Source organism: Penicillium griseofulvum (genome assembly GCF_001561935.1).
Source record: "Penicillium griseofulvum strain PG3 chromosome Unknown contig_89, whole genome shotgun sequence".
NCBI lineage: Eukaryota > Fungi > Ascomycota > Eurotiomycetes > Eurotiales > Aspergillaceae > Penicillium > Penicillium griseofulvum.
Window position 1 is genome coordinate 207641 of NW_024467478.1, and position 22532 is coordinate 230172.

At 49.2% G+C, this 22532-nt stretch overlaps 5 protein-coding genes across 5 annotated transcripts; 3 read left to right on the top strand and 2 right to left on the bottom strand.

Moving 5' to 3' along the window:
• Window positions 1-1062: 1062 nt before the first annotated feature.
• On the top strand, window positions 1063-4772 carry PGRI_041330 (Acyl transferase/acyl hydrolase/lysophospholipase; the record flags this gene model as incomplete). The annotated part of the gene is made up of 6 exons (XM_040791846.1): window positions 1063-1120; window positions 1172-1310; window positions 1365-1649; window positions 1705-2267; window positions 2377-4040; window positions 4092-4772. 6 exons carry the CDS (start codon window positions 1063-1065, stop codon window positions 4770-4772), a joined length of 3390 nt encoding a protein of 1129 aa, XP_040643756.1.
• Window positions 4773-6236: 1464 nt separating this feature from the next.
• Window positions 6237-8335, bottom strand: PGRI_041340 (LMBR1 domain-containing protein; the record flags this gene model as incomplete). Its single annotated transcript, XM_040791847.1, has 2 exons — window positions 6237-7971; window positions 8028-8335. 2 exons carry the CDS (start codon window positions 8333-8335, stop codon window positions 6237-6239), a joined length of 2043 nt encoding a protein of 680 aa, XP_040643757.1.
• A 1387-nt stretch (window positions 8336-9722) lies between these two features.
• On the top strand, window positions 9723-16190 carry PGRI_041350 (uncharacterized protein; the record flags this gene model as incomplete). Its single annotated transcript, XM_040791848.1, has 7 exons — window positions 9723-9937; window positions 10008-12855; window positions 12912-14238; window positions 14743-14831; window positions 14888-14964; window positions 15017-15865; window positions 15917-16190. The coding sequence occupies 7 exons, from the start codon at window positions 9723-9725 to the stop codon at window positions 16188-16190; spliced, it is 5679 nt and encodes a 1892-aa protein (XP_040643758.1).
• Window positions 16191-16841: 651 nt separating this feature from the next.
• PGRI_041360 (AP-1 complex subunit gamma) lies at window positions 16842-19642 on the bottom strand (the record flags this gene model as incomplete). Its single annotated transcript, XM_040791849.1, has 5 exons — window positions 16842-16937; window positions 17011-19147; window positions 19198-19386; window positions 19439-19562; window positions 19633-19642. 5 exons carry the CDS (start codon window positions 19640-19642, stop codon window positions 16842-16844), a joined length of 2556 nt encoding a protein of 851 aa, XP_040643759.1.
• A 687-nt stretch (window positions 19643-20329) lies between these two features.
• PGRI_041370 (putative sterol o-acyltransferase (APE2)) lies at window positions 20330-22241 on the top strand (the record flags this gene model as incomplete). The annotated part of the gene is made up of 6 exons (XM_040791850.1): window positions 20330-20454; window positions 20520-20963; window positions 21022-21729; window positions 21789-22044; window positions 22101-22142; window positions 22215-22241. The coding sequence occupies 6 exons, from the start codon at window positions 20330-20332 to the stop codon at window positions 22239-22241; spliced, it is 1602 nt and encodes a 533-aa protein (XP_040643760.1).
• Between the last annotated feature and the right edge of the window lie 291 nt (window positions 22242-22532).

Below are 22532 nucleotides of genomic sequence, written 5' to 3' on the forward strand. Positions count from 1 at the left end.
TATATTAGGCTATAAGGAAAAGTTCATATACATAACCGTTGTTACAATATCATATTGTAATTTATCGCTTTTACTATGTGTTTTGGGCTGCGCAGCTGGCTTGCGCGCGCAGCTCGCTTACCGAATACGTTAGTTAGTTAGTTACATTATGATTATATCTACTAACATGGCATAGGAAAGAAAGCACTAGCTTAAGATATCTGGCCTGCAAGAAAAGAATACTAATACGAAAAGAACATTGACATTTTTTTTACAATAAGGGTCGAAAACAGAATCCCCTCTACCTATAGAGTCTAGATACGCCCACTGTTTCTCGGGCCGTACCCGAAACCATGCTGAGTGGCTTGAATGAGGCATGTCCATTGAATATTGCCGGATTCAGAGATGTAGCTGTCAAAGAATATGGTGAGTGGCTCGCATCAATTGTATTAGATGATACTCTTAAAGCTGCATTCAGGCAAGCGTCCGAAATGACGCTGTTGGATGGTTTTGGCATTGAACATATACAAGGATCAGAATCCAGAGTTCTTTGTGTGCAAGGGAGTCAAGCCTAGTATTGTTCGATTGTTTGTAGAGAACATTCGCGATTGGGTTGAAAACATGAAGAAAGAGATACCCATTCTCGAATGTATCCTGTTGGCAGCGGGGGCGACTGATGTTTCTTGGGTTAGGGTTGCATACATTCGTCATGTTGGATAGATAATTAGGCTTGATTTCAAAGTGAGCATGTATTGCTAGATCTATTGAGATTCGACTTCCAATCAGTATCCCTGTTCACTGACAGTATGACACGTCTAATATTCGAAGCCTATCGGACTTGAACAAATTTATACCCAATCTTTTATTAGGCATCTAGTCAAATGCATTGTTACGTATCACCACACTTAATTTAGCCCCAACTCCTGTCTTTGTCTTATTAACAGGGACCGTGCAAGGACGCGGGCTAGTGGCTCCAACTAGCGCTGAAAGTGAGTTAGCAATTTGTTTTGCTTCGATCAAATCCACAACTCTGTTGTTAGGGGCTGTTGATCGCTATACACTCCACTGACCTAAACGAAGACCATGGATCCGGCAACTGCAAGTGCGGATTCTTGCCAGCCCCTGAGGATCCTCTCGCTCGGTAAGTCTGTTTGGTCCAAACCGTCCGCGCTAGGTCGCTAACTATTCGGAGATGGGGGTGGAATTCGTGGCATATCAAGTCTTCTTATATTGGAAAGAATCATGGAGAGAATCTGCGATGCCGAGGACCTCGACCACGTTCCGCGACCGTGCGACCAGTTTGATTTGATCGGTGGCACAAGCACTGGAGGGTATGGCTGAACGTTTGATGCATCTAAATCACCATCGCTAATTGACCCCCAAAGAATCATCGCAATCATGCTTGGAAAACTAGGCATGACAGTCGATGAATGCATACGAGCGTATAGACAGGTTGCAGAGCAAGCCTTCACCCCCAAACGAACTTCGATATTACCCGCATCACCTACAGGTGCGTTCTCGGCGAAAGCTCTCGAAAACGCCATGAAACAAATAGTCCGAGAGTATTGTACAAACGTCGAATGCGTAACCCGCCGGCGCCAAGGTCACGCAACTGTCACCACATGTCCACATTCCAATATGGTTTTCCGAGACGACACATGCACAAAAACGTAAGTTTGAAATCAGGTATGCATGGCTAGGTGGTCTTTGTTAAATATGACATAGTGTGGTCTTGGCAATCACGAAAGACAATGTCGATGCACCACCAACACTCTTCAAGACTTATGATCGATCCGCTGCCTTCGAGAGTTCTACCCTTTGGCAGGTTGCAAGAGCGACTTCAGCAGCAACGACCTTCTTCAAGTCCATAAAAGTTGGCCGAGATGAGATCGAGTTCATTGATGCCGGCTTTGGATACAATAATCCATGCAATATTCTGATCCAGGAGGCTCAGCGAGAGTTTCCTGACCGCGGAAAAATGCGGATTCTAAGCATCGGGACTGGCTTAGGTGATGTCGTTACTATCCAAAACAAACGTTTATCTATTATTACCGCGCTAAAAAGAATGGCCTCATCATCCAAGAAAGTGGCAGCAGACGTCGATCATCGCTACGGTGGTAACGGCGAATACTATCGGTTTAACGTTGATCAAGGCCTTCAGGATATCACATTGTCAGATTGGGAGAAAGCTAGTAAGATATCCGCGCACACACGGAACTACCTAGCGGAGAATGAGCGAGTGATTAAACAATTGATTGGTGAAATCACCTGTCATTCTCAAGTGTCTGGTACGGGTAGAGATATGATAGTGAGCCATGGCAAACCTCGTCCAAGTTAGTCTACTAAAGAGCCCAATTTACTGAATAGAGTCTATTAACACTCGACTGACTTTCACAGGCAAGCCTTTCTTCTTTGTCCCACTACGTCAAAACGGTAACTTTGTAGGACGTGGAAAGGAATTGGACGAGCTCAAGCAGAAGGTACTGGCTCAGAAAGATAATGGAAGACTCGCAGTCTTCGGGTTAGGCGGTATCGGCAAGACCCAAATCGCACTGCAAGTTTCGTACTGGGCGAGACAAGCCATGCCCGCCCACTCTATCTTTTGGATACCAGCACTGAGCAAGGCAAGTTTTGAGCAGGCTTGCACGCAGATTGTGGCAAAGCTCGGAATCAGTAAAATCTCGGATAATGAAGATGCCATGGAGTCAGTGCAACGGCATCTGAGTTTGCAATCAACCGGACCGTGGCTTCTGATTGTGGACAATGCGGACGACATGGATTTGCTCTTTGGAAGCTCAGATTCGCCTGGAGGGATGAGTCAATATTTCCCAGAGAGCGAGATGGGTGTGACATTACTGACTACTCGCTCTCGAGAGATAGCCGTGTCATTTGCGGGCAACCAAGTCATTACAATCCAGAATATGAATTTGCAAGAGACAACAGGTTTATTGGAAAACTCGCTGATCAAAAGAGATACGCGTCAAGACAGAGGGGAGACAGTGCAGCTGCTAGAGGAGCTCAACTACTTGCCTCTAGCGATCACGCAAGCGGCTGCCTACATGAACACGGCAGATATATCAATTTCAAAATACCTCTCATTGCTACGCGGCAAAAAGAGCGATGCGGTCAGACTCTTAGGCAGACAATTCCAAGACAGCACACGCTACAGGGGATCACAAAATGCCGTGGCTACCACATGGCTGGTTTCCTTTCAGCAAATTCACAGAACGGATGAAGCTGCAGCTAACATATTGTCATTTATCTCCTGTATCGAGCCAAAGGCGATTCCACTTTCGCTCCTGCCTGACGTTGGATCGGACGAAGAACTAGTCCACGCTATTGGCACGTTGTGTGGCTATGCCTTTCTCGCCGAAAGAGATGATGCTTCATATGACATGCATAGCTTGGTCCACTTGGCGACGCAGGTATGGGTTCGAGAACAAGGATTCGCAAAACAGACAATAGAGGAAGCTGTTCATCATTTAGTGGGGACCTTTCCATCTCATGATTATATCAATCGCAGATTGTGGCAGAGCTTCCTACCACATAGCCTGAGAACTCTCCAAGAAAGCGAAGGGCGGGACACAAAGGAGAGGTCGGAGCTATATATCAGGGTTGGCCGATGCCTGGAAGCAGACGGCAGGATCAGGGAGGCTGTGAATTGTTATGAAGAAAAATTTAGGTGGGACAAAAGCCAGTACTCGGAGGAACACCCTGACCGACTAGCATCACAGTATGAGCTTGCTATTGTGTATCAAGCTGACGGCCAGGTTAGCGAGGCGGTCAAGCTACTTGAGCATGTAGTTGCAGTACAAGAGAGAACCCTGGCTGAAGAGCACCTCTCTCGGCTGGTATCACAGAATGGCCTCGCTCGTGCATACCGAGCTGATGGCCAGATTAGCGAGGCGGTCAAGCTACTTGAGTATGTGGTTACAGTATTAGAGATAACTCTGGCTAAAGAGAATCCCTATCGGCTAGCATCACAGCATGAGCTCGCTATTGTATATCAAGCTGACGGCCAGGTTGGCAAGGCAGTCAAGCTGCTTGAACATGTGGTTGCAGTACAGGACACAGCCCTGGCCGAAGAGCACCCTAACTAACTAGCATCGCAGCATGGGCTCGCTATTGCATATCAAGCTAATGGCCAGGTTAGCGAGGCAGTCAAGCTGCTTGAGTATGTGGTTGCAGTGCGGGAGAAAACCCTAGCTGAAGAGCACCCCTCTCGGCTAGCATCACAGCATGGGCTCGCTAGTGCATATCAAGCTGATGGCCAGGTTGGCAAGGCAGTCAAGCTGCTTAAACATGTGGTTGCAGTACAGGACACAGCCCTGGCCGAAGAGCACCCTAACCAACTAGCATCGCAGCATGGGCTCGCTATTGCATATCAAGCTGATGGCCAGGTTAGCGAGGCAGTCAAGCTGCTCGAGCATGTGGTTGCATTGCGGGAGAAAACCCTAGCTGAAGAGCACCCCTCTCGGCTAGCATCACAGCATGGGCTCGCTATTGCATATCAAGCTGATGGCCAGGTTAGCGAGGCAGTCAAGCTGCTTGAGCATGTGGTTGCAGTGCGGGAGAAAACCCTCGCTGAAAAGCACCCTGACCGACTAGAATCACAGTATGGGCTCGCTATTGCATATCAAGCTGATGGCCAGGTTAGCGAGGCAGTCAAGCTGCTCGAGCATGTGGTTGCAGTGCGGGAGAAAACCCTCGCTAAAAAGCACCCTGACCGGCTGGCATCACAGCACGCGTTAGCAATGGTTAAACACGAGTATGAGAATGAGCGACGGCATTGATAATGCACAACAAATACCTATCCAAATATGTAAGTAGTCACATTAAACTTATCTCCGACTATGGCCATAACGCACGACCCTGGATTTCAAGTCCCAAGAAACAAAAGACAATACCATCTTGAGCATACGCTGGTAATATTTGATGCCGCTCACCACGGTGGAACTGTGGCACTTGCACCGGGGTAACACCGCGTGGTACCTACTCAGCCTGCTCGTCTAAATCCGATACGTTAATCACAACTAGACTCATCAACGTAGACCAGGCGGTATGAGTAAAATTCTGAGCGATCATAGAGACAGATTTCTCGTAAGTCTCCATTTTACTCCTTCGCCTGCTGCCGGATGTTTTTTCGGACCACCCCCATAAAACTGAGAGCCCTCCTGACACTTAAGGTTGTCGCTAGCATCCGGAATTCGTCTTATATAAATATACCTATTTCTTCAAGAGACAGACCGGATTTTTCGAGCAGATGGTCGTGGAGATCTTCTAGCATCAGTGGAGTTATAGTTCGTCTTCGACCGACATGGTTTTGGGGACATGGACATTTCCGAATAGCCGCACGGCTATTCTTGATTGCTCTTCGCTACATTCAGCTGCATCAGCCACTTGAAACGTGGTTAGTGACTGGCTTTTTATCACATCATGAATAAATTGCAGCTTTGATGGGGCCAGTCTCGGAGCCATATTATGCAGAGGATGTAGCAAATGTTGAGGATCTATGTAGTGCTTCAGAGGGAAGGAAACAACCTTCAAAGAAGAGCAGCACTGAGGGGCATAGGTATGTATTGGAGTTTCGGGTAATTTATAAAAGAATATGTAATGCAGTCGTCCTGGTACAAAACAATCTATGTACTCTGATACCACCTTTGTCTACTGAATATGGAGTCGTTCAATAATTTACATATATGTGTAATTTGCTAGTTAATAAATTTGGAATACACACTATATCTACTCGATACATAAACTGTTGTAGCTTTTGTAATGAAGCTAGCGGAGACCAACCCTCCTCAAGGTCACATGACTGACTAGCTCATCTATTTGGTTTATAGAGATCAAATTTCTTCATTATCTCATCACAAGCCCAAGTGGCTCAGTGGTTGCCTTCGTGGTCTAGTTGGTTATGACGTCGGTCTCATATCCCTTCCCTTGTTCGCAAGGTCTATATGACATTCTTGGTAACAAGATTGACATCCGAAGGTCTCCAGTTCGAACCTGGACGAGGGCATTTCTTTTTTAATTTTTTTTTCTTTTTGATCACTGATATAAAGGCGACGAGTGAGTACTGTTAATTTATGTTTGATTTTTTGGGGTGCTTTTGAGCTCTATGAAAATAATCAATTGGAACTGGTGTATACAAGAAACTGAGTCAAAGGAATTGAGTTATGTACAAGCGAAACGACGTATATTACACTGTCCAGCAGTTGAAGAGAAGGGCTGACATGCGAACACTGCAACGTAAGTGTTCAGCCTAGGCGCAAACGACCAGGCACTGCCCGATCTCCAAATAGCGCCGAACCTTCTTCTGCGGTATTTTCATCACCCGACATCCAGCGCGGAAGTCGGAATGGCTCACCCTGGAACCATTGAGGAGTTTTGGTAGTATCAAATGTGTTTTTGACACGATGCGCGAAGGACTGGAAGAAGTTCTCATCTTCCTCATCCTCGCCTTCTACAATTGTAGGAGCAATAACTGTCCTCTGGGTGGGTTGGGAGCCCTCCGCAACCGGGACTCGTAGTCGGGACGAGCCGGGGGAACCTTCATCTTCACGATCCGACGCCCAAGTTGAACGACTACCACGGGAGGAGACTGCTAGAGAACCGAATCCGTTCAATTCACGTTCAATGAGGTCGCGGCCTTCACGCCAGCCGCCCATGCCATATCCTGCAGGATTGTTTTCAACATCGTGTATATCATCATCCTCTGCAAGGCCACACCCGAAGATGTTTTTGATACGCCCGTACAGGTTGAACAGCGTTGCGCAGATAGGAAGAAGGATGAGGATCGGGAAGATGAAGTCAAACCCTTTCCCGAGGGGTGTCAGGTTGATAAGTTTACCAAGGAACTCGTAGAAAGTGGTACTTCGTCGAAACTCTTTCGGCAAGAAGGTCAAAAAGTTGTAGGCAATTGGTACCGTCAGCCGGGCCACGAGACCAGCGTACCAACACGCACTCTCGCCATAGGTATTACGACGGACAAGTGCGCGGTTTCCCCACACCTTGACATCGCTGACACCAACAAGAGCCGCCGAGCACATGTACAATAGCCAGGCAGAAGCTGTGAGTTGACCACCGAAGCCAACTGGGTTCTTTTTCCAGTTGGGGACTACGGTCAAACTCACGGCGGAGAGATGGGGCGCCAAAGACTTGATCAGTTCTGACCAAACAATACAAGCTGATGCCAATGCGAAGAACGCGCCGAATGCTAGCCTGACCGAGGGAATGACGTTGGAATATAGCTGATACCGCATGTACGGGTTGAGCAATCTCACACGAGGGATCCAAGATGACCTACGTGGGGCCGGTGCAAATTCGAGCTTCTTTGAAGCTGCAGAATCGATGATGGCTTGGAGATCGGCTGATAACTGGACCAGACGATCCCACTCATCCACAAATCGGGCCTTCATGTGTCGAGCACGCTGAAGCCGCCGTGTAAGGTCGGCTAGATAGCGTTCTGTGATCACAGAAGGGATCGTGGCGGATGTATCCGAGGGCTCGAGGATCGGTGCCCGCACGTCAGGTTGACCGTGTCCTTCCTGAAGTTCTTCAATCCATTCCTGGAAGTCACGCGCAGTTCCTGTCTTACGGCGCTGTAGTTGAGAAACCTGGCTATTGAGATTCGCTAGCTCATTGACTGAGTCCATCAGACGATCGTGCACCTTGGGCGCATGTGCCTGGATTCTGCGTAACCGACCGCTCACATTGGAGTTGCGGAGCAGGTTTCGCGGGATCGAAACAAGACCGTGGCCCATGAGATAAATGGCAAGGACGAGACCCCAGACATATGCCAATGCCATGATGAGACCTTTAATGGATCTGAATTCGAAACCGTTCGAGATCGATACGTAGATCAAGCCCACTAGAGCACATCCCAGGACAATTAATTGATATCTGGCGTTCGATCGAAGAGAGTACATAAGCCGGCCTTTTGGCTCACGGTAGCCCGAGTCGACATATTCACCGAGTAATGGGAGGATAACCCTGTAGTAGAGACAAGAATGAGTGACAGCTCTCAAGTTGAAGAGTGGGACACTTACCAGGTGAGAACGAATATTAGCCAGTAGGCAATGCGCCAACATACCAGAACCATTCGTTCCGGTAGCCAGATTGCTTTGGGGCCAGATCCATCTCGCGAACTTGACGCCAAATCGATGGGGACAAGAAGCACAACACTGGCGGGCAGAGCCAGAGCTAGGAATATAGGAACACTTAAATACGCGGGGGTGGCGCGAAGAGTGAGAAACCGTCGTAGAAGAAGTAACACAAGTGCGGAGATGAGGAACAGGGCAAATGCGAAAAAGACGTTCGAGCCCACCGAGATGGGCGACACAGATACGGGGAACATGCTGAAGAAACAGCGAAAGCCAAGGGAAAAGAAAAAAGAAAGGAAGATTCAGCCGCTGTTCATGGCGAGATATGTAGGGCGCAAATGAAAGAAGCGACTGTTGAAAGTTGAAAGGTAGAAAGAAGTGTATATATAGAACAGGCCCGGGGGGGTTGACGTTTCGGGGCCAGGAGAGTGGCTGACTTAAGCTCTGACTAACTGGAGGAATACTTGTACTGGGGACTTTACTTTGGTCGTGTGCTCAAGTGTATAGTGGGGTACCTGGTACCAGTCACAGCCTCCTGACATTTCTGACCAATTGGTCCCTCCGGATCAGGTCAGGGCCAGAACGCCTTGTCGATCTTTGATGGGAACAGAAACCAATTTCTTTTCTTTTCTTTTTTTTTTTTTTTTAATTTTTGCTTTTTGGGAAAATATTTGGTAGGAGTAAATAAAAAGTTGTATTCAATTTTAGTATGGGATATTATGTACTACATAGTATATATGTAAAAAAAATATATATATATTGTACTTTTATATACGTACTCGTATTTAAGAATATCGGGCATTATTTAAGATCCACACCATGATGACGACGTGTTTTGAGCTTCTTAACGGCCTTAGGGATCGTCAAAAGATTTGCAGTGTATTTGTAGTACATGTAAAAAAACGAGACAGTACCCCAGGGATACCTCGCCAAATAGTAGAAACCCACGCAAAACTGTAAGTACCTCTCAATTAACCTTGTGATCCCCCCCAATAACATCACAATACCAAATTAGAATACACAACCTATTGATACGCGCCCATGCCATTATTCTTTCTTTCAATCAAAAACCCTCAATGGGGATGAATAAAACATAGCCCTTCATTTAATTTCCTTTTATCACTTCTCATTCATTTATCAATACCTAAAAACATAATATTCGATCACTCCTTTTCCCTCCAACAATTTCCATTTTCTCTTTGTAAGTATCTTTCTTTTCTACCCCCCGAATCTTCTGAGCAATTGAGGCCCGGTGCGACTTGAGAGCTGCATGATCCCTGTCACGGATCCCATTCACCTTACAATTGCTCTCATTCGTTCCAAAACCATAATCAGGTGCTGGCCAGCGAATTGAATTCATCTGACGCTGGTGCCCGAACGCCTTGCTTTCCTCGTTGTGTTGGTTCCCTCTCCCTCCTGTCCTCCGTTTCGTTCATTTCCCATCCCCACCCTCCCTGATCGACTCGAATCACGGTTCCACACCAGCACCTGCTTACCTTTTTTTTTCTTCCGCTGATCACCTTCGATTTCCTTGCTTCGTCACTAACCGACATCTTCATAGCGCGTACTTCAGCGAATGCTAACGTTCAATAAGCATCTTCGCGGATTTCCTATTAATCCCCCATTGATGGGGCGTCTGCTATGAATCCCGGAGAGTTCCCCAACCCGGGCGCGGGGCCTGGCCGGCCAGCCCCGAACAACGCGATGAGGATGAATGCAAACATGCAGGTCCCAAAGAACGACAGTGTGCAATCCATGATGACCTGGGTTGCGCAAATGTTGCAAAACCAGGGACCATATGGAGGTTGGAAGTCAGAGGTTCTAATCAAGACTCGGGCGACGAATGTTTATCAAATGTTAGTTTTTTTCTTGCGATACTTGCTTTGCGCTTTTATTGTTATCTGGTCTAACCTCTACGTGAACTAGGATTACCTCCCTCCGTTTGATCCAACCTCGCATCGATCTCCACCAGGCGGCCCAGGCGGCCATGAGTTTCGAATTAAAAGCATTCACCAAAGCCAACGAGATGATTGAATATGAGAAGGAATGCACCGAAAAGCTTCGTCACATTCGAAACACCCGCGAGAGACAGGCCGCGGTCGCTTACCAAAGTGGAATGATGCCCCAGACGGGCGCTGGACAAAATCAGATCCCAGGCGCTTTTCCGCAGCACATCAATCAGAGCATGCAGGCGTCCCCGGTCTCTGGCCAACAACAGATGGCAATGGGAATGAATGGGCAGAACCAGGCAGCCATGCAGCAGCGACAGCAACAGCAGTCACAGGCGATGCTCCAGCAGCAGCAACAACAGCAACAGCAGCAACAACGGCCTCAACAGCGCCCTGGCAATGGTATTCCCATGGTCGATGACCTCAGTACGCTTTCCGCCCAGGATCTTGACCACGTCTCTCGACTCGCAAATGAGATGTTGAATAAAACCAGCCCGGAAGATATGGAGAAAATCAAGTTGAATTTGTCGAACATGACACCCGAGCAGCGGCAATATTTGGCACGGCAAAACCTTGAGCCAATGACCTATTTTTTCCGCTCTCAGGCACTCAACCAGATCAGACGTCATCGTCGCGCTCGTCTGGAAATGGGGGGACGCGCGCCAAATGCCGGGGTTGATGCGAATGGCAACATGATGGGCGATCCCATGATGAATTCTCAGCACCAGCGCCAAATGCTTCAGAATATGCTAAACCTTCAACGCAACTCTGCATTTCCTGGAAATCCTGGCCAGACAATAGAACCTCCGAACTTCATTGGCAATGTGGAAAACATCCAAGGCCAGCAAGCAGATGGCTTGCGCTCACAGGAGGCTGGTCAGCTAGTCGTTCCTGCAAGCTCTTCCCAAATGAACCAGGCTCCATTTCCGAACAATAACAATAATATGTTCCCACAGCAGATGGGTCAGAATGGCCAGGCGAATATGAACGCCAATAATCCAAACGCCCAGGCTCAGTTCCTTGCCCAGCAGCATCTGCAGGGTGGGTCCAACACCCCCCAGGATCGAATGCAGTTCCAGGCACAACAGCGTGCACAGGCGGCCCAGAAGGCTCAGATGGCGATGTCAGCTCATGGTGGCCAAGTGACCCCTCAATCACAACCGCAACTAAACGGGCAGAGCCCCGTTATGCCAATGCTGAATCAACCCATGGCTCCGGGGCAAATGTCTCCAGTCCAAGTGCCCGCTCAAGCCCGACCACCGTCCCGACTTGCGAATATGGGCCAGCATCCGGCTGGCGTTGCAGGACAGGCTGGCATGCAAGGTCCGCCCCAAATCCCCTCCAACATCCCGCCTCACATTCAGGAACAACTTGCTCGCATGCCCCCTGAACAGGCCCGGGCCTTTATCATGCAACAACGTCGTGCCGCTCTCAACAACATGGCTCGAGCCAACCCCGGCCAGCAGCCACAACCCCAGCCAGGCCAGGCCCAAACAATGATGAATAACCAGATGGGTAACGCCATCATGAGAGGCTCTATGAGTGCCCCACAGGATTTGAACTCGGGCGGAATACCCCAAGGCCAGCAAATGTCTGTGCAGCAACGCCAAAAACGCCAGGGTGAGCTCTTCAAGCTCCAATTGCTGCGGCAGCAGAACAACGGCGTGGAAATGACCCCTGAGCAGGGCAAACAAATGGACCGCGTGTCTTTCCCACCGTCTATTCTGAACATGAATGGCACCTCGATGCAAGTTCCTAGCAACGTCAAATCGTGGGGCCAACTCAAGCAATGGGCAAATTCTAACCCTCAAATCGCAAGCCCCAACGACCTCCCGCGCCTCATGATGCTACAGAAACTTCATCTTGGTCAACTGATTTCAGCCTCCACAAATCAAGTCAGAGACCAAAATGGCCAGGGTCCAGCGGCAACTCCATTCCAGAGCACCCAAGCCCCATTTATGAACGCGCCAGGCTTCCCTCCTGGTCAACAACCCACTGCTGCCAATATGCAAGCAATGCGGCAAATTTCCGCCCAGGACATCCAAATGGCTCGTCAAAAGCTTGGACCCCAGGCCTCAAACTTGACTGACGAGCAAATTCAAAAACTTCTGTACCAAAACCGCCAGAAGCAGATGATGCAGGCTGCACAGAACCGAGCAATGCAACTTGAAGGAAATGCGCAGCCTGGCCAGCTAAGTCAACCGGCGGCCCAACCTCCGGCTCCTGCAGCACAGCCTGTCTCGCAGATCAAGTCGCAGCATCCCCTGCCCCCGCAATCGACCACTCAAGCGGCGAACGCAAAGACCCAAACCGGAACCACGGCGGTCAAAGGTGCTAAAGGTGCCACTGGGAAGCAGCCCTCAAAGAAGAGAACTAGTGCCGATGATACCACAGAAGGCCGGGCCACAGCTACACCGCAGATGAGCCAGCCTGTGGCTGTCCCGGGGGCCCCGGGCACGGCCCCTCAACGGCCAGGTCTCCCCTTCACACAGGAGCAGCTTGCACAGATGACTCCTCAGCAACGAGCCCAGGTTGAAGCACACATGCGGAGGCAACAGTCCCATAGTCGCGGTCAGGTACTCAGCAGAGCTGCCGCCGAGGAGGCGTGGAATAGGAATCTGCCACCACAGGTTATGGAAGTCTATAATGACATCGCCAAGAACGCTCCACCCGCGAAACCCATGCCTGTCTCGCCAGAGCAGAAAGCCGCCATGACCAAACAACTACGTGAAGCCTTGGATGTTCTCGGTCGCTTGGATGCCCTTGTACAATGGTTTGCAAAGATGCAAGGGCAGGAGAAGAATGTGAAGAATCTCCTCGCCATGGTAAGCTCTCCTTTGATAATACCCAAGCGTCTGTTTACTAATCTGATCTTACTTAGCGTATCCAATTGATGAGACAGTTCAAGCCCTCGCAGGATTGGGTTGTGAATGAACATTTCACAGTCACTCCAGATTATCTTAATGGCGCCATCCTTTTTATGCGAAAGTTGTTCGCGGTGATGATTTCCCGCATACAACAAGGTCAGCGCCCTAGCGTATCCCAACCTCCTGGCTCCAACGCCCAAGCAATGCAAGGCAACATGCCAGCACTGAACGCAGCCAACCTGCAGCATTTGCAGGCACAGGAAGAAGCTCTACAACGAGCCCGACGTGCCTCTAGCCAGTCTGTCGTAAATGTTCCAGCTGCACCTTTCGCGGCTCCATCTCCCAGGGGGGTCCCTCAGTATGCCCCAGGCGGGCTTGCCCCAGAGAATCTCAAACTGCCACCTCCCAAAAAACGGAAGCAGTCTCATGGCGTGGCATCATCCCCGATCCAAGCAACTGCAGCTCCTGGCGCTGCAGCAAAATACAATAAAGCGGTGGCGGATGCCACATCCAATGCTGCAGCCATGGCAGGTGCCTTCAAATGCAGTGTGGCTGAGTGTCCACACCATTACCAAGGATTCCCTACACAAGCCGTCTTGGACAAACACGTCGAAGAAAGCCATCAACCGGAGGAGGAAGAAATAGTCGAGGATTACTTGAAATATTACCATGAAAGCATCTCGATGGGTCTTGGATTGAATCCCAATGATGATCCCGAAGCCCCGCAGATGGACACACTCGGTCCAGTGCCATCTACCAAGATCAGTGAAGCAGCTTCACCCGCGAAACAAAATGTCGCCACCTCTCTGATTGCCAACAACACTCCTATGGCCAGGGTCAATAGCCAATTGGGAGCTAAGACCGCGTCTCCTGCTGCATCAACCCAGCTGCTCACTCCGCAGTTGTCGTCCACCAAGGGACCGAAGCCTGCCGGTAAGGATGGAAAGAAGGATGTCGTCAAACTGGAGGATAGCGACACGAAGGATCCGTGGGCGGAGTGTCCCACCTGTCTTGACACAATTCACGATACCTTTTCAAACCTCGCGAGCAAGGATCTGCCTCACCTGGGTTATGATTCGCTCGAGGATTTCGACATTAGTGAAGCCACTCCGGTGGATGATGATTGGGCTGCCTTTGCCAGTCTGACTCCTCCAGATGAGGCTGAGGAGGCTGCTTTCTTAGAGAAGTTTTATGAGCCTTGGGACGACGAGTCTATTGCATTGGCTGCAGCGAGAATTCGCATCCCGCCTGAGATCCAGGTCAAGGGCAAAGGGCCTATGGGTCAACTTGAGGTTGATTGGGATGCTGTTGCGCGCTACGAGAGGGAAGGTATCCCCATTCGTATGCCGAAGTGAAATTCCTTGTTTGTATTGAAGGACCATGTACACATCATTCCATGAATATGGACTTGAGATTATGAAACATTTTATTTCGGCAGGTTCGTTTCCAGCGTATATATGGTTCAGGAGCGATGCGTTTGTACACTACGCAGGGTTCCTGGTTAATTTCTTTTGGAGATCAACCTTTTTGGGTTTTCTAATTATTTTGGACTTGGCCTCAGCGATGGCGTTTGGAGGAAAAAAAAATCTGAGATCAGGTTGACTGGATTTTGAAAATTTATTGAAAGGAGTTTATATACCAATATAATTCATGGTAGTTATATTATAATGTATACATATATGTAGGTACGCGTGAACATTAAGAGGTTGTTCAGGTGCCTGTGTACCGTGACACACCCGTTCCTTATCTCCAGCTGATAAGCTCTCTCACCTCCGCTTTGTCTCCTCACTTGGCCCTTGAACTTGGGTTCTCTTTGCTTGACACTTGGAACTTTTATCAAACTAGACAAGATGGCAAATAATGCCCTCATTCCATTCCTGGTCACGATGATGCTCGTGACCGGAGTATGCAACACCATTCTCAATAAGTATCAGGTCCGTCCTCGATTCAGAACTACAAAGGAAACACGAGCTAATCAGCTTATGAATAGGATATGCAATGTGTGCGAAACTGCGATTCTCCAGATCCCAGTCAGCGGAAGCTATTCGAGCAGCCGGTCATTCAAACGTAGGTTTCAACTCGTGTTTATGCAGCTTTGCAACATAAATGCTGACACCAGCCTGAAACACAGCGCCGTAATGTTTATCGGTGAAATGGGCTGTTGGCTAGTTATCGGCTTAACCTTCCTCTACCGCCAATACATCGCACCACGTCTATCCAGTGACCCCTCACCCCTCCTAACTGGCGGATATCACCCGATCAACGGCGACGACGAAGGCATCGACGAAGATGATCAGACGGTTGATGAACTGGATGGCGACAGCAGACACCCTAAGCCCCTGCATAAAGATGAAGGCCGTATCCCACTCCGTGGATGGAAGATCCTACTTCTTGCAGCGCCGTCGAGCTGCGATATCGCTGGCACAACCCTCATGAATGTGGGTCTCCTCTTTGTGGCAGCCAGTATCTACCAGATGACCCGGGGTGCGCTTGTCCTTTTCGTAGGCCTGTTCAGTGTCCTCTTCCTCCGCCGCCGGCTCCACTTATACCAGTGGAGCGCCCTCTTCATTGTCGTTCTAGGTGTGGCTATTGTGGGTCTTTCTGGAGCTCTATTCAGCGGTGAGCCGGGCCACGATATCAACCAGAATAACGTCGCTCGCACCCCCGAGGCTGTCCAGGCTATAATTGGTGTGCTGCTTATTGCTGCAGCGCAGATCTTCACAGCCACACAGTTTGTGCTAGAGGAATGGATTCTGGAGAATTACGCCATGGATCCGATCCAGGTCGTGGGGTGGGAAGGCGTGTTCGGTTTTTTGGTTACTTCCGTCGGCATCGTAATCATGTATCTTATTGTTGGACGCACCGATGCCGGCCGATATGGCTACTTCGATATCAAGGAGGGATTGCACCAGGTTTTCGATAACCGTGCTGTCGCCATATCCAGCTTGTTTATCATGCTCAGTATCGGGTATGTCTCTATACTTCCTAACTCCCTGTTCCCTGCTAACGTTGGTTCTAGTGGCTTTAACTTCTTCGGTCTGTCTGTCACCCGCACTGTATCCGCTACCTCTCGTAGCACAATCGACACCTGCCGCACGCTCTTCATCTGGATTGTTTCACTTGGACTCGGCTGGGAGACTTTCAAATGGCTCCAAGTTGTCGGATTCGCGCTTCTTGTCTATGGAACTTTCTTGTTCAATGACATCGTCCGTCCTCCGCTCAAGGCTTGTTTGCCCCATGACCGCAGAGAGGGAGAGGTGTTGCTCCCTGAAGGTCCCATTGAGCACATTTGATTAACTTGGCTTGTTTTGGACTCTTCGTATTATATACCATTCTGGTGTCTCGGTATATTCCAGTTCTGCCTTGGAGATTGGGCTCATGCCTTGGATTTTTGGATAAATCATACGACCTTGCATTCCTTTGTTTTCTGCGATGGAGTTAACTGTCTCTGTTTTTTTAAGGGATTATATACTGACTTTTGATCTTTTCTTGCGGAGGCTACAGTTGATCTGAATTCTCTGAAGTTATAGAACCTTGCCTTTTGTCGATTATTGCATTTTGATTTATGTTCTTGGGTTTAGTCTGCGTTATAGATGTGATAATGCACTTTAACATCTGCTATCTGATGAATACGTAGGAACACACTACTAGGACAACTTTCGTATGCGCCATGGACTACATGAACTCGATGCAATACTCCCTGCACTTCCTCATACGCTAAAACATTCATCTGAAGCATGTACAATAAGAAGAATCCCTCCCGCCAAGTAGTGAAACGAGATACAAGAGAAAAGGAAATTAATGGCAGAACAAAAGTCTAGATAGATAGCAAAAGCGAAGAAAAAGTGCAAGAAACTAGGGAGTATAGAACTGGATTTGACTGTTCATGGGAAAATTAAACATTCGTTCGGATGAGCTTTTAACATCACTGTCACTGATTTGATTTACGGCTCGGACCAGTCCACTTGGTCGGTGACGGGGTTTCCACCGTCGCGGGCAGAAGTGACACGAAGACGGAGGCGAAGTTTGGCAGGAAGACCCTGGAGGTAATAGGTTAGTTTGATACTCAAAATAAGGTAAAAATGTAAGACAGGAAAGGAAAACTGAGCATACCCCATTCAGAGCAGTCACACGCATTGATTGTGTACCCTCGTCACCGGCGTCTAGGTCAGCCTTGCTGATTGCGCTCAGCTGCAACCGCTGACTCTTTGGCACGGCAGCTTGCAGGCCGACGTTAGTGAATCGGTCGAAGTTGGAGGCGTTGCGGAAGCGGGCCAAGATCTGGGCGTTGTTGCCGCTTCGCTGAACTTGCAAGGTAAGGACAAGGCCGTCCTTGTTGAGCGCGGTGTGTGCAGGAGTCGAAGCAGTGACAGGTGCGGGAGAGGTGGAGGGCGAAGGCGCAGAGCCACCCATGGCTCCTGCACCCAGCAGATCCATCGAGGCAGACGCATGTTGTGTGGGTTGAGGGGATGGCGAAGCACCGGTAGAGCCAAACAGATCCATGATGGCGCTGTTCACGTTCTTTTGGCCAGAAGGCCCCGGCGAGGGAGATGACATGCCCGAGTCTCCGCCAAGAATGTCTGCTAGCAGATCGGCGGTGTTCGATCCGTTCGAGGTAGGGCTCACAACAGGGGCGTCGGATCCGCCAACCAGGTCAAGGAGCAAATCATGCTCTGCAGGTTTGGCGGCCTTTGTCGTTGACTTGCCACGGAGCACCTTACTCTGGCGTTTCTTAGCAGCTGGAGTAGCACCTAGTACCCGTTGTTCCTCACGGATCTCAGGTGCGGGCATCCGCTCGAGCACGCCACGGCGGATTTGATCGTAGCCGAAAAGGTTAGTGTATTCAACGGCACGCTGTTGAATTTCTACACTCAGGTCCGCGGTTCGGCTGGAAAGCAAACGGCGTAGGCGTTCGATTTGAGCGGGATCCGACATGCGCACGGTAAGCTTCATGGACGCGGTGATGATGTATTCGACAGCAATCTGGGAGGCGTAGGTGCTGTTGAGAATGTTGGTGAAGAGATCGACAATATCACTCTCCCGAACCTCCTTGACCAGTTCCTCTTCCTCGTACTGACCACCCTGAAGTAGGCTATCGGCATATTCACCAATTGTCCACGTAGCAGCCAGTGTGAGGCCCTCTTGGGAGATGTCCTCCTTTAATGACGAATAGAGCTTTTGTACCGCGTAGGTCTGCAGATCAGGGGTAGTCGCAATGAGACGGACGAATGAGGACAGGATCTGTTCTTTGACGTAGTTCCCAGCTAGCTTGAGAACCCGCAGAATAGTGTCCATGTGCCAGCGCTTGTTGGGTGCGAACCGATCAGCCGCGATGCCTATCTGTGTCGTCATCACGGACTTGAATTCGTTGTCGGCCACCTCCAGGAAGGCCAGCAGTTCCCGCACCAGCACCCGCACATTATCTTCGTTGATCAACATGAAGCTGAGATCGAGCGCTCGCCGGCGAATGCTAATATCAGGATCCCGCAGGCATTCCAAGATCGTGTTGCGATGTCTCTGCACCGCATTTGGCTCAATTGCAACAACCTTATTCAGAGTGTTCAGCGCAACGTAACGGATATTATTGTCCTTGTTAGCCAGGAATTTGCCGAGAATGTTGACGCCCAGCACCCTCAGACCAGAATCGGCTTCAATATCCAGAATCGTAAGAACGGCCTCATATAGAATAGAGTTGCCGACGTTCTTTGAGGAATCCGTGTTGGTGGCCACCTGGGCCAGGATGTCGTTGATCAATTCGCTGGTGGCCACATCTCCCCGACCCAATACACGCAAGAACCGAAGGATCTTGACTTGGAGGAAAGGATCTGTGATACCGGACACATCGTGCTCAGGCGCATACCCGGAGGTCGTCAACCCTTTCAAAGCGCGAACCAATCCGCCAGCCAACGGCCGGAACATTTCGATCACGCCCGTTGGTCCTCCTTCCTCTTCATCTTCTTCTTCCGCCTCACATAGATCAATCGCAAGTGTCAGTCCACATAGAAGAACACCATGGTTCCGGTCCGACAACAAGTTCTTTGCTTTCTCGAGGAAGTGCTCGTACAGGTCTGGAACCTTGCGACATATCCGCATGGCACAGATCGCTGCTTTCCGTCGAATATAGGGGTTGGCGGTCGACATAAGGGACTCGACTTCGGGGAACAGATCCCGGGACATTTCAACAGAGGCAATGTTTCCGAGGGTACAGAGAGCGAGGCCGACGATATATTGGTTGGAGTGGTTAAGATCACTGCATCCTTGTTAGCACAGAGTCAACCAGTCAACTACAGTGAGAATTACTTCTTCAAAGAATTGGTCACAAGTGTTAACACTTCTTGGTTCTCATCTAGCAACAGCATGGTCCCCAGATATCCCAACCGCTTGTCAGCGAATCGGTGTGAGGCAAGTAGTTTCAGACATTCGATTTGGCCGAAGTGAGTCCGTTCTCCGAGAGTGAACAGATACAGGAGCTTGGCGACATTATTTCTCCTATCAATTGTTAGAGATGGAGGAATCCATCAAGGTGGACGCTGAAGCTAACCGGATGCCGGAGTCATGACTCTCTTCTCGAAACGAGGCGCGAATAGCGGCGCTTTCTTTTTGGATAACTGCACGTTCATCGGCGATGGTCTTTGCTGATCGGACATTACGGATGAATTGTTTAACTGTAGACAAATTGGATTGCGTGGTCAGAGTGCATTTCAGGGGAGAGGAGGGGCGGCGGGCAGCACTTACGGGAAGACATGGCGGCCAGAGGGACCCCCGACGGGGCGAGGAGGAGATATATTCAATGGAGAAGAAGGGACAAAGTTAGGCGCAAGAAGGTAAACTAAGTACCGCACTCATAAAACCAATGAAACGAAGAAGTGTCAAGGCTTGTTGGTCTGGAGGTCTGGACTGTTGTATTATTATTCCTCATGGCAGTCGACCTGGCTTCTTGGCATGGGGCACTAGTATGTAAGAGGAATAGCTTGGCTACCCTGAATCACCTGACTCTTTGATACATACACCGCCTTTGAACAGACACCTAAGGCATTATTATGACATAAGTGGTCGATTTGGAAATTACAATGTACCAAGGAACAATACAGGAAGACATTAAAGGATCTATATATGCATGCTTCAAATATTATTGCAAGAGATAGACAAAGTAGAATATACATACATACAAATATGTTAGATATGGACCCCAACATATGAATATACTAAAAGTTTCCCTCCCTGAATATATCTGCCTAGTTCATATATTCAAGTTGTACTATAGTTATAAGGCAGTCTGACGTAGTGGCCCGTGAATTTTGGTTTCGAGTTTCTAGTCCAAACAAACCTTGGAAGCCAAAGCTGACCCCAACGCAATATTGGTTTCCAAGTTTCTATCTCAGCGTCTTCGATGTGCAAACCTCCCTGATTCTGCAAATTGTGTCCATATAGGATGTCTAGCGCCGTTTCCCAGAATGAATCTGCAACCCTGCGGCCGCGCGCCGTGCCGATACAGCCAGATGCAAAGTCCGACGTGGCTCTCCCCCTTCCAGTGGATAAGCTAGCCCACGATGCAAGGTAATTTGCCAACTTGCACCAGATTGGATTTAGGGCAATAGCTAATCTATTTGTCAAATTCGCAGTGGCCGCTCAACTCCTATTTCCGAAGATGCCCCCCCCTCAGCGCATTCAATCTCATCCGCAAGGAAGCAAGTCCGCGCTCGCAATCGCCTGTTCTATACTATAGACTATGTGCCTCGTGTGTCACATTTCGATCCCGACAGTGACTATCACAACTTCCGAGGGTTCTTTACTCTCTTTTGGATTGGCTTGGCCATCATGGTTGGGACCAGCGTATTGCGCAATATCAAGGATACCGGATACCCTTTACAGGTGCGCGTTTGGACCCTTTTGACAGCCAATGTGTGGGGAATGGCGCTCAGCGATGCGGCCATGGTGATGAGCTCAGCACTCGTCCTGCCTATGCACCGGCTGTGGCGGGGTGGTCCACAATGGCTGCGATGGTCACGCGGGGGTATGATCTTACAAAGCTTGGGTGAGGCATTTTGGCTGGTCATATGGATAAAGTAAGTTCCTGGCTTGTTTGAAATATAGAAGTCGGAGGACGGCTAACATCAAATACAGCTGGCCCTTTATGATGCAATGGACCTGGACTGCGCAGGTGTTCTTCACGCTGCACACTCTGACCATTCTAATGAAACTGCATTCATATGCTTTCTATAACGGACATCTCAGCGAGACAGAGCGCCGCCTTGCCTCCCTCGATAAGCCAGGCTCAAAGTCACCCGAGCCCCCGACTGCCATTCATTACCCGGAGGTCCACCGACGTCGGCCGTCAATGAAGCAGCATGACGAAGACCAGTCCACAGAACCATTAGAGAGGCTGCGTGAAGATCTGGCCACGGAGTTGACCTCCCCTCTCGGCAACATCTCATACCCGCAGAACCTGCACATTGGAAACTATGTTGACTTCCTCTTTTGTCCGACCCTTTGTTATGAGCTAGAGTATCCCCGCCGATTAGAGCGACGCTGGTCAGAAATTGGCTGGAAGGCCGCTGCAGTATTTGGTTGCATCTTCCTGCTTACCCTGACAAGCGAGGAATTCATCGTCCCTGTGTTGGCAGAGGCCAGCGCCCAACTGCGTGTCTTCTCCAACATCACAGACAAGGCTCTCGTCCTTGCCGAAACCATCAGCATGCTCCTATTTCCCTTCATGATCATCTTCTTACTGGTTTTCCTTGTCATCTTCGAATATGTGCTGGGTGCGTTTGCAGAGCTTACCCGGTTCGCCGATCGTCACTTCTATTCAGACTGGTGGAATTCCTGTGACTGGTAAGCTGAAATTGCTGTTCTATGCATTAGGGTAAAATGATTAACCAAGTCTTACGCAGGATGGAATTTTCCCGCGAGTGGAACGTTCCAGTCCACCACTTCCTCTTCCGCCACGTCTACTGGCCCGCCCGATCTACCTTTTCCCAGCCTGTGGCTATGGTTATCACATTCCTGGTCAGCTCCATCTTTCACGAGCTAGTCATGAGCTGCATCACAAAGAAGCTTCGGGGATACGGTTTCCTGGCTATGATGCTTCAACTGCCTATTGTTGCGATTCAAAAGTCTCGCTTTTTCCGTGGCCGGACAATTCTTAATGTAGGCTGTTATTGTTTGCTTTGATATTTTGCGGCTCTCACTGACTTCCTTTCTAGAATGCCTTCTTCTGGTTCTCAATGATCTTGGGCTTGTCTATGGTAAGCTCTACGTCTTCACTCTGAGATATGTAACGTCACAGTTATCTGACTCTAACAATGATTGCTCCTTAGATGTGTGCATTCTACGTCCTAGTTTAAGACAGACAACTGGTGCGTATGCGATTAGACATGGCGAGCTGTGAAGGGATACAATTGGCCATGGAGGGCATGGAACCCTGACGGCTTGCTCTTAATATTTGATACCATTACTAGGTGTCTCCCACTCTTGTACATAGCTTCGGTTATTGTTATATCCGCAGTGTGCTTTGATATTGATATTAACTGTAATGAAGTTACCACCTGGGCACTTGTTTGTACCACCAATCAGCCGTTTATGTGGCCTTTGTCCTTTACGAAGTAGGACATGAATAACCCTGCAATTCATTTGGA